Source organism: Dipodomys ordii, unplaced genomic scaffold (assembly GCF_000151885.1).
Source record: "Dipodomys ordii isolate 6190 unplaced genomic scaffold, Dord_2.0 Scaffold74, whole genome shotgun sequence".
NCBI lineage: Eukaryota > Metazoa > Chordata > Mammalia > Rodentia > Heteromyidae > Dipodomys > Dipodomys ordii.
In genome coordinates, this window is record NW_012267290.1 from 5,987,496 (window position 1) to 5,999,581 (window position 12,086).

Genomic DNA, 12,086 nt, shown 5'->3' on the forward strand with positions numbered 1-12,086 from the left:
TAAGTCTGTCCTAAGAACTGGCCTCTTCTCTAAGTCTGTCCTAAGAACTGGCCTCTTCTCTAAGTCTGTCCTAAGAACTGGCCTCTTCTCTAAGTCTGTCCTAAGAACTGCCCTCTGTAAGTCTGTCCTAAGAACTGCCCTCTGTAAGTCTGTCCTAAGAACTTCCCTCTGTGAGTCTGCCCTAAGAACTGCCCTCTGTAAGTCTGCCCTAAGAACTGCCCTCTGTAAGTCTGCCCTAAGAACTGCCCTCTGTAAGTCTGCCCTAAGAACTGGCCTCTTCTCTAAGTCTGCCCTAAGAACTGCCCTCTGTGAGTCTGCCCTAAGAACTGCCCTCTGTGAGTCTGTCCTAAGAACTGCCCTCTGTGAGTCTGCCCTAAGAACTGCCCTCTGTAAGTCTGTCCTAAGAACTGGCCTCTTCTCTAAGTCTGCCCTAAGAACTGGCCTCTTAAGTTCCAGGGAGTTCTACTTGCACCTTCTTGGCTGGAAAACAAAAAGACACACACCAGATCATCTCACCTTAGAAATGACTTAACATTAACTGAACAGACCTATGTTAGGCTTCAAAATGGATATTAGCATCTTTTAATTAATACCCAAACTTTATAACTTCTTACTAGACAAGAGTGGGTTCTTTGTTGGTTATGGTTTGTAGAATTGACCTGAAACCCATCTCCTTTGTTCAAGGTTGATTTACGATCTGCTCTTCCTCTTCCAGCTTTCCCTCCTATGTTCATGTTCCTTCCATGTTTGAGGCCCTGGGTCCAATCTCCATAACCAACAAAACCCCAAACATAATATCCACCACCCTAAAACCTTACTGGCTAACTGAGTGAACTTAGAGGGTTTTTTTTGCTTTTTTTTTTTTTGGGTCCGGTTGTGGGGCCTGAACTCTGGGCCTGGGCTCTGTCCCTCAGCTCAAGGCTAGCACACTACCACTTGAGCCACAGCACCACTTCTGGCTTTTTTCTTTTTGCTTATGTGGTGCTGAGGAATCGAACCTAGGGCCTCAGGCATGCAAGGCAAGCACTCTACCACTGAGCCACCTTCCCAGCCCTTACTCAGAGTTCTTATGTGAAGCACTTGGGAGCTGAGAAGTGTCCTTGTTCATCTTCTCTATAAATAAGACATCGGCCACATCATCTCTTCCCACCTCTGGGACTCAGTGTCCTTGAGCAGCTCACAGTAAGAGAAGAGACCAGTGAGAATCACAGCAAGCCATCCTCTCTATCTGCACAGAAAGCTTGAAATAGGGGAACAGTATAAAGCAGTTAGTCTAAGATTTGGTAATTTTGTTTACTTTTTTTTTCCCTGAAAGTAGATTGCTTCTGAAAGTTGCCTACTAACATACTAATTTATGTGACAATTTGTAGCAAAACTCTCCAGTGTTAGGGAGAAGAATGTTTTACTTCTGAGCAGTAATACTACTTAAAAAGCATTTTTTTTAACTTGGGTTCCATTTTATGCTAGGAAAAAATGTCTGAACCGTGTTTGAGAATCTTTTAGGTCTCTAAGAGCCACAATGAAAGTCTGACAATGAATTGCCTCCAGATTGAAGCGAATTGAAGGGTGCCAGGTCTCAAATGCAGTTCAAGTGGCTTCCGTTCTAGTTGGGGAGATTGGTGCATGTCTGACATATAACTAAATACTAACTCAGGGCTGTGAATGGCAGCAATTTGCCACAGTGGGATGGAAACACTTTAGGGACTTTAGCTCACCTGGAGGCTATATGTTCTTTTAGAAAGGAGCCCTGTTTCCGTGGTATTCTTAACCATGACTCTGTGGTGCTGGCCTGGGTAGCTGTTCAGTTAACTGTGGAAATGAGTGACTTGTTTATATCTAGTGCCTGCTCCATTGAGCACTCCTGTCACTTCCTTTCCAAATGGTTTCCAAGCCCACTGCTTAGGCACTCCCAGAAGGAGCAGAGTATGTCATGAAGAAATGTAGAAAATGTACCTTTTTACTTCTCTTGGATGTAGTGTTACTGTGTAGAGCACAGAGCCAGACTGTGAGGCTGTCCTGAGCTGGGCTCTGCAGTGGGAAGAATGTCAGTGGTCCTGCCCCACTTCTGCCTCTCAAGACTCACTAATTATTGGACACATACCCATTCTTGGTGCTGTAAGCTGTACAGCAAGTAGCTGTAGGCCTAATAGGATCACTGAGCCATCCCTTCCATCCAACTTCAGGTGGGAACAGTGATTCCAGCCTCCTGGTGTCATGAGGAACAGTGGATGAATGTTTGAAGCTACTCTTTACATCCGCTTGCTGTCTTCTCTAATAGAGAGTCCAAAGCCTGTGCTTGGAACCACTCTTCTCTTTTTTTGGGACTCAACCTGGTGGGCTGGCCAGGATGATGACCAAGTTGGAGAACACAGCTGTAACATGGTAGCTTAATTGCCTGTTGGTAAGACCTCATTTCTGTGACCACTTCTTCCAGGACAGCCAGGCTTGGCCTTCCAGGTGTGTATGCCTTTTGGGGAGTCTGGAGGATAGGCCAGGATACATATGTAGCAGGTAGATTGCGATAACTACAGCCACAGGTGCCACAAACCTTTATTTTGGGACTCCTTTCAGATGAAATTAACTGCCAGTGCTCTTGCTGAGCTTCTAGCATGCCATGTCCTTGTATTCTGTTATTTCTGTGTAGCTGAGGGAGTAAATTGTGGCCAGCGTCACACAGAATGGAATTGTTGGCCCTTTATATGGTACTAGTTCTAGTGTTCCTAAAGCCTTGTTAGTCAGAGAGGAGAGAGAGAGAGTGTGTGTGTGTGTGTGTGTGTGTGTGAGAGAGAGAGAGAGAGATAGTAAGTACCTCTAAAAAAGCTGTGAGTAAAATGACAAAGTATGCTTGAAATATTTAAGTACTAAAAGTTTAGTAGAGGGGCTGGGAAGGTGGCTCAGTGGTAGAGCTCTTGCCTTGCATGCCTGAGGCCCTGGGTTCGATTCCTCAGCACCAAAAAGAAAAAAGCCGGAAGTGGCGCTGTGGCTCAAGTGGTAGAGCGCTTGCCTTGAGCTGAAGAGCTGAGGGACAGCGCCCAGGCCCAGAGTTCAGGTCCCACAACCGGACCCCCCCCCAAAAAAAAAAAGTTTAGTAGAAAAAAATGAATATGTAGTTTCTTCTTAGATGAGTATATCTCATAGGTATGGTTTAAGATTCTAATCATGTTCTATTTGAATCTTATTTGGTGAACTATTTTTCCTTTAATATTTCAGAAAGCTTGCCAACTCTTGCTTAAATCTTACTAATTTTTTAAATTTTTAATTGTTATTAAACTCATTAAGAGACTGTACTAATCATTTCTTGAGAAATCAGATAATACTAATATCGGTTTATTCCTTTATTCTTAGATTATAGGCAAAGATTAAATAACCTGCTGCATTATAGGGATACAATGAAATAAAAGGTAAATGAGGGTGAATATGGTCAACACACTTTATTTGAAAATAAGTCACTGAAACCTCTGGAAACTTTTAAGAAGGGGGAATTAATTAGGCAGAGAGAAGGGAGTAGATTGCTCAGGATACATTGTATACAATGTGTACAAATGTCACAACAAACCCCCTTGTACAATTAATGTATGCTAATAAAATGTAACTAAACAAATGAAATAAAAACAGTTTCCTCAGAATGCTTTACTGAAAGATAGTACTGTTTTCTGTTTTGTTTTTTGCCAGTCCTGAGGCTTGAACTTGGCCTGGGTACTGACTCTGAACTCCTTTTGCTCAAGGCTAGCACTCTACCACTTGAGCCATAGCACCACTTACAGTTTTTTCTATAATTTCATTGGAGGTAAGTCTCACAGACTTTCCTGCCCAGACTGGCTTCAAACTTGCAGTCCTCATATCTCAGCCTTCTGAGTAGCTTGGATTTCAGGAGTAAGCCATCAGTGTCCAGCTGAAAGATTATATTTTTATTTGGCTTCTGCTGATGGCAGTGGTTTCTGAAAATTACATCAAAATAACTTAATTCCCTATGGAATTTCATTGATATTAAAACTAATTTTAACTGGTATTTTTCTTCAGATTTTTTTCATCATTTCCAGATGTTGTTTGCATCATCTCCTTAGTGACTGTATTTGTTTTCCTGCAGCCCCTTCTCTTTCATGGACTTGAGATACCCATTTTATTTCCCATGATTGCTTTTTGTAAGACATTGAGTTCCAGTTGAAACTTGTTCTCATTTTGGAAGAGGAGTACATGGATGAGATGTGAGAAAAATGAAAAGGCAGGCTAGCCTCAGGTTTCTGCTGGAGTTGTCAGAATCTTTGCTATAACCACTGTGCTGTTTTTATTGGTCCTTTAAAGGCTAGGTACTATGACAGGATCAGATCACCCAGCTCTGTTTTTGTAGTTTTGAGTTTTTAGCACATTAGAAATTAAAGAGAAAAGATACTTAACCTTCAATTTGTTTTTACTCCTACAATTCTAGTATGGGCGCACACATACCAGGTCAAAAAGTATTTTAATAACCGCCAAATCATAGATGCTTAAAAAATTACACTTACTATACTGTGTCCTGGTATACTGGGGGCAGAGGGGAAGCCAGCCTTCATTTGCATTCTTTTTAAATTAATTATAAAGTGAATTGGCCAGTTAGAAGGTGTATTTTGTTTGCTAAAAAATAAAATTAAAAATAATTCTGCTGGACAATGGTGGCTCATGCCTATAATCCTAGCCTTTAAGGAGTCTGAGATCTAAGGTTCTTGGTTCAGGGCCAGCCCAGGCAGGAAAGTCTATGAGACTCTTCTCTCTAGTAAACTACTAAGCAGTGGTTCAAGTGATAAAGTGCTAGCCTTCAGGGGCTGGGAAGTTGGCTCAGTGATTGAGCGCTTGCCTCGCATGCATGAAGCCCTGGGTTTGATTCCTCAGCACCACATAAGCAGAAAAAAGCCAGAAGTGGCACTGTGGCTCAAGTGGTAGAGTGCTAGCCTTGAGCTGAAGAGCTGAGGGACAGTGCCCAGGCCGAGTTCAGCCCCTATGACCAACCAAAAAATAATTTAAAATTTAAAAAAAGTGCTAGTCTTCATCAAAAAACTTCAGGGACAGTGCTCAGGCCTGAGTTCAAACCTGAGTTCAAACCCTAGGAGTAGTATATACACACACACACACAAATACAGAGTTCTTCTGTAGTAGGAAATGATCAAGTAGTTTATAAGATTAATTATTTCACTCGAATCAGAGCTTTGAAGTTAGCAGTGAGGGTTAAAGTGACTTACAGTGTTTTGGTATTATTTCTTAAGTTGACAGCATGAACACTGTTAGTGATAGGTAAATAGTCCTTTTCATCTTACATCAGCAGGCTCTTTGTGCCTCTATGGATGTGCTATGGTTGCATTCTCCCTTATACAAATACAAAGGCTGTCTTTAACCATTGCAGGTTATGAAAATCTCCCTTATGAAAATGCCAGGACTTTCTGTTTACAGTGGTCCCTAACCCTTGGAAATGTACATCTGCCTTATGAGTATAGTGACTATTTACCATGCTGTGGTTCTTAATTATTGTAGAGGAAAGGAGCGATGCATGATGGCAGGGCATCAAATGTTTATTTTGTGTAGTCCGAGTGGTACAGTATTACCCCAAATCTTACTATAGGTGTGATCTCAAGTGCGAGAATGACGTGGCGTTTATCAATTAATATTTCAGCAATATCAGTTGATAGAACTGATATTGATCATTGTTTTACTTTTAAGCTTGCTTTTTAAAAGGTAAGTTAAAAATTAAGTACTTCATACTTCATATTGTAGTAGCTGAAAATATTTAGACATGTATATTTGTCAGCAAATTTATTTTAGATCTGCAAGTACTGGGATTAAATTGTATTAATATTTATGAAAATTCTTGTTAAAGACAAAACTCCTGCTTTCTAATGAGATACCCATTTTGACATCTCCTTGATACTATCTGCACTTGTGCCTGTTCATAGCTTACATTATAAATAATGCATGTCCATGGTTAGTATAACATAAAACCATCTGCCAATATTTATTAACAAAGTCATGCCTTGACTCCTGTCAACGAGGAGCTGTTGATTAAGTATTTATTTTTATATACTAATATAGCAGTAGGAGGGGTAGGGCTGAACTTTTTGAGCGTTCTACTTAGGGAACCTGTTCCTGCTACAGGGAAGTGATCAGATGCCAGCAAAGGGCTTGTGAGGGTGTAAACCACCGTTAGAAGATGAAACTCAGGCTCTTGGGTTTACAAGACGCTTAAACCAATGCAGTTTGAATAGTGAAAGGTTTTCTCATCTATTCTGTCATTAAATGTTAAATTGTGCACATCTGAAATTACATGGCATTTTCACACTGTCGTCTTCCATATAAAAACTTGTGGTTTAAATTTTAAAGAATTAAAACTTTTTTTGGGGGGGCGGGGGTCCAGTTGTGGGGCCTGAACTCTGGGTCTGGGCTCTGTCCCTCAGCTCTTCAGCTCAAGGCTAGCACTCTACCACTTGAGCCACAGCACCACTTCCGGCTTTTTTTTTTCTGCTTATTTAGTGCTGAGGAATCAAACCCAGGGTATCATGCATGCAAGGCAAGCGCTCTACCACTGAGCCACCTTCCCAGCCAGAATTAAAACTTTTATGCTTAAATTTTATTTACATTTACCTAAGACATTGAACACTATTTTATTTTTTTTATTTATTTGTATGCCAGTCCAGGGGCTGGAACTCAGGGCCTGGGCACTGCTCCTGAGCTCTATTGAACCACAGCTCCACTTTTGCCTATTTAGTGATAATTGGAAATAAGCATCTTTTAGAAACTCCAGAGGAGGATACTCTTAGGGGAGAAACACAAAGGCTCATTGCCTCTGTGCCTCTGATTATATAAAATAATATTTATCAAAATGAACTCCAGGAAATGGAAACAAGAATTTTTTTCTTTAAAAAAAGTCTCACAGACTTTCTTGCCTGAGCTGGCTTTGAATTGAGTTTCTCAGATCTCAGCTTTCTTAACAGCTAAGATTACAAATACAACCCACTAATACCTGGCCAAGCACTATTTTTAAGTTATTGCATGATCTTTGCGATGACCAGTTCATTATTCTGCATAACAGCCTTGTTATCTTACTGTCTGGATAGGGTTTGGCATGGTGTGGATGGGCCATTCTTAAGCACTTAGCCATCTGTGATGGCTCTGTGTTCAAATTTCTAATTTGTATTTATGGATGGCCAAGATGTTCCTCCACTTCCAAGGCTCATTTCTCATGATTATTGAGCAAAGGATGGACAAGATTACATTTATGTTGAAAGAATAGCAGTACTAACAGTGAATAAATGTGTCCTCCAGTCTTATAGCTAGATACTAGATGCTGGAGAACTAGATGCTGTGGCATCTGTGTAGCCAGATACATTTATGTCTTACAGAAGGGAAGGGAAGCACTGTCCATGATGAAGGTAATTGGCTAGCACTGGGGAAATTTGAGCAACAAAATATTGTGAAAGTAGCACAGGGGTATAACCCTCAGAATAAATGAAATATCCAAAAGTTCATAAAGGAATAATAATGATTCATAAACAAATAGGAGCAGCTTCCTTACAGAAAAATCTCACATGGGAAAATCAGGGAAGAAAAATTACCTTCAAAATCACCACACATGCCATAGCCATGTATGCTAAAAAGAGTAGATAAAATTGAGGAGGAATAGGAGGAAGAAGAGTTGTCCTCACCAACAGAGGGAACAGCTGATACTAAGCAAATGGAAAGAAATGTACATATTGCCTGATTTATAAAAAAATGTTTTATTGCTAAAGGTCATAGAGTTCATAAGCAATGTAGATTAAGATAATGGTGACTATCATTGTGAAGATTAAAAGGTGTAACTTTTAAAAAATATGTGAAAATTACAAAACAGTTTCTTACCAACAAAGGACAAAGGGTGAACCAATGCAATAAAGATACTCATAAGACAATATGTTGGAAATTTACAACTTTTGTGTGGGGGGAGTTGAGAAAGGGAAAGTAGGAGAAAAATGAGGGAGGGAATAACAGTGTTCAACAGAAAATGTACTCATTACCTTATGTACATCACTTTTACAATAAAGTTAAAAAAAATTCTCACCAAGGATGTTTGTAAAGTACAAATAGTAACATTTTTTAAAATTGCATTTTTACATCTTTTTTTAGGTTAATTCCTTTTAAAAAATATTTTTATTGAAATTGAGTGATTACATAAATTTCCAAAATCGTGGGATAGCAATACTTATTTAAAGTCACAAACATATTTTAACCTTCCCAAGGCAAATTGTCGTTGTCATGGTCTATAATGTTTGTGAATTCTATCAGCTTTGACCATGCAACTATTTTTTCCAAGCTGGGTGATATGTACCTTTCTTTTCTTTGGCTTAGTGTGAGCTGTTCCCTCTTTCCCTCTCATCGTTCCCTCCCATTGCTGCCCTTGAGTTGCTTGCTTCGTTTTCATCAATGTCCGATGCAGCTGATGGGCCTCTCTGCTGTATTTTTTTTTCCTTTTTCCCTCTGATTCTGTGCCCTCCTCCTAGCTTCCCTCAGATGTGCACATGTATATGCCATCTAAGAGGTCAAGAACATGGAGTCATCTAGAAATTATATGACAAATTAAGTAGAGATCCTTTGTTTCTTGAGTCCGTTTGCGTTGTTATATCTTCTAACATCCACGTATCAGGGAGACCATGTGCCGTTTGTCTCACTGATCTTGGCTTACCTTGCTCAACATGATTTGTTCTAGTTCCATCCATTTCTCTGCAAATGCCATTATTTTGTCCTTTCTAATGGCTGCATAATATTCCATTGTATGTAGGTACCACAGTTTTTGGGTCCATTTATCTGTAGTGGGGCATTTGGATTGTTTTCATATCTTGGCTATTGTGAACAGTGCAGCAATGAACATGGAGGTGCATGTGTCCTTGTATCCTGGTTCCTGTTGCTCATGGTAGATGCCTAGAAATGGTATGGCTGGGTCATAGGGGAGGTCTAAATTTAGCTTTCTGAGGACCCTCCAGACTGCTTTCCAAAGTGGTTGTATTAGTGCAATAGAGTTCTTTCTCCACATCCTTGCCAGCATTTGTCCTTGGCTGAATATAGGATGTGGGCCATTCTGACTGGGGTAAGGTGGTATCTCAGGGTTGTTTTTATTTGCATTTTCTTTACAACCAGGGATGATGAACATTTCCTCATGCCATTTTTATCTCTTCTTCTGAGAAGTCTCTCTTTAGTTCCCTTGCCCATTTAATGATTGATTGGTTAGATTTGGGAGGGATTCGTTTCTTGAGTTCCCTGTATATGGCCTTTTGTCTAATATATTGCTGGTAAATATCTTTTCCAAATTGCTTGGCTGTCTTTGTAGTTTGGTAGCTATGTCCTTTTTTTTCCCCATGGGGCTTGAATTCTGAGCCTGGGCACTGTCCCTCAGCTCTTCAGCTTAAGGTGGGCACTCTACCACTTGAGCCACAGCACCGCTTCTGGTTTTCTAGGGGTTTATTAGAGAAAAGAGTCTCATGGGCTTTCTTGCCTGGGCTGGCTTTGAAATGTGATCCTCAGATCTCAGCCTCTTGAGTAGCTAGGATTACAGGCGTGAGCCACCAGCGCAGCCCAGCGGTAGCTATGTCTTTAACTGTGCAGAAACTTTTTTATTTTAAGGTAGTCCCATTTGTCAAATCTCTTCAATTTGTTGTGATCCTGGGACTCTGTTCAGGAAGTTCCTGCCTGTACCTATAAGTTCAAGTGTTTCTCCTACTCTGTCCTGCAGTAGTTTCAGAGTTTCTGCTTTGATGTTGAGGTCTTAATCCATTTAGAGTTGATGTTAGTGCATGGTGACAGGCTAGGGTCCACCTTTAGTTTTCTGCATGTGGCCGCCCAGTTTTCCCAGCACCAGTAGTTGAAGAGGCTATGTTTCTTCCACTGTATGTCTTTGCCTCCTTTGTCAAATGTCAGCTGACTTTAGGTATATGATTTTATTTCTTGATCTTCTAATCTATTCCATTGGTCTTCGGGTCTGTTTTTGTGCCAGCACCAAGCTGGTTTTGTTATTCTGGCTCTATAGTAGAGCTTGAAATCTGGTATTGTGATCCCTCCTGTGTTGTTTCTTTTGCCAATAATTGCTTTGGCTATTCTAGGTCTTTTGTTGTTCTATGTAAATTTTTGGATTGTTTTCCCTATTTCAGTAAAGAACATCATTGGGAATTGCATTACATTTGTATATTATTTTTGGCAGTATGGCCATTTTCACAATATTGAGTCTGCCTATCCAAGAGCATGGAAGGTCTTTCCATTTCCTGGTGTCCTCTTTTCTTTTTTCTTTTTTTTTTTTGTCAGTTGTGGGCTTGAACTAAGTCTACATCTTCTACTATCTTCCTGAAAGTACTAGGGTACTGTATTAGGTATTCAGATTTCCTCTGCAGAACTTGGCAGCTATTTATCTTTTTTAATTTAATGAGGCTAAAAAATTCCCACCCTTTTATTAACCTTTCTCCTCCTTTTCTGGTATGCTATTTTAAGATCATACCTGTTTATAAACCACATTTAAGTGAGGATGGAAATATTTACTCATTAATACAATTTTCATTCTCTAGTAAAAGCAGAATGTAAACTAAAATAAACTATAGTGTCTCGTGTACATGCCAAAGCCATGTAAACTGCACAAAATAATTTTCTTGATTGCAGTTGTCAGCTTGCTCAGTTTAAAGAAGAAAGACTGCTTGTTTCTTACACACATGGAACTAGTAACTGTGTGGCCTGCACATAGGCTGTCCACCCTCCCTAGTACCTCGCCTTGGTGACAGTACAGTGCTGGTGCAACCTAGAATGTACTTTATAGCTCAGGCCTAGCCACCTCCCTAACCTATAAAGCAGTGTTCAGAGAAAGCCAGCAGGCACCAAAGTGTATGCATCTTTGAAAGAGCTAGGCCTGGAGGGTTTCCTGTGGAGTAACGACTATAAGAAAGGTTATCAGGAACAGGCTCCTAGAGGTCTACTGGGCAGTTTTTGGGTGGTGCCCAGAGACTCTGTCTAGAGGTTCTTTGTAGAATGATGACCATTATGAGGGCCAGTTGCTATCAGGTTTTAAATGAAATCCATATATGTTTTAAATAAATGCAGTAAGGTATTTCTTCTTTCTCTTGTTAATTCTTTATAGTGTTTGTTGAAAAAGTGCTGAAGAAACTTTTCCCTAATGTTCCAAGTGGGCAAGAAAAAGACACACTCCAAATTCTGACCTCAGAAACACCACCTAAGAAAGTGACCTCTAGAAAAGCAAAACACAAGCATGTTCATCATCTGACAGGTAAGGTTGTTTGCAAGTAAGGATAGATTATAAGGATCTGGTTTTCCCCAGTAATCTACACTGCCACTAGAGAATCTATCCTTCTGGCCTGTTGTTTCTCTTTGTTGAATGACCTTTATTTTCTATTATTTAATTAATTTATTGCTAGAACTAGAGCTTAAATTCAGGGTTTGGACACTGCCCTTTAGTTTATCAAGGCTAGCACTCTACCATATGAGTTACAACTGCACTTCCAGCCTTTTGGTGGTAATTGGAAATAAGAATCTCATGTACTGACCCAATGTATAATGAATGCCTATGGTGCTGTTCTGGTTTTGGATATCAGTTGATGTAAGATAAACAAGAAGGAAACCATATGTGTGTGTGTGTGCATATATATATACATATATATATATATGTATATATATATGTGTGTGTGTGTGTATATATATATATATATACACATATATATGTGTATATATGTGTGTGTATATATATATAAAGTATATATATATGAGATGAAAATATTTGGAACACTGGACATATTAGTAACATTTTAGTTGCAGCACATGAGTATGCTTGATGAAAGAAAAATTGATGTTGGACTTTATTAAAATGAAAAATTTCTGATCTATAAAAGACAGTCAAGAAAATGAAAGGACAAGGTACATGCTTATAAAAGATACTTGTAGGGCTGAGAAGGTGGCTCAGTGGTGGAGCGCTTGCCTTGCATGCATGAGGCCCTGGGTTCGATTCCTCAGCACCACATAAGCAGAAACAAAAAAGCCAGAAGTAGCGCTGTGGCTCAAGTGGTAGAGCGCTAGCCTTGAGCTGAAGAGCTGAGGGACAG

At 39.9% G+C, this 12,086-nt stretch overlaps 1 protein-coding gene across 1 annotated transcript in view; it reads left to right on the plus strand.

The window, feature by feature from the left end:
* Erich1 (glutamate-rich 1) overlaps nt 1-12,086 on the plus strand; it is a 78,072-nt gene that overhangs the window by 1,439 nt on the left and 64,547 nt on the right. The window contains exon 2 of the mRNA XM_013024223.1: nt 11,111-11,257. Coding sequence (XP_012879677.1) covers nt 11,111-11,257 — 147 coding nt within the window. The remainder of the gene's footprint in view (nt 1-11,110; nt 11,258-12,086) is intronic.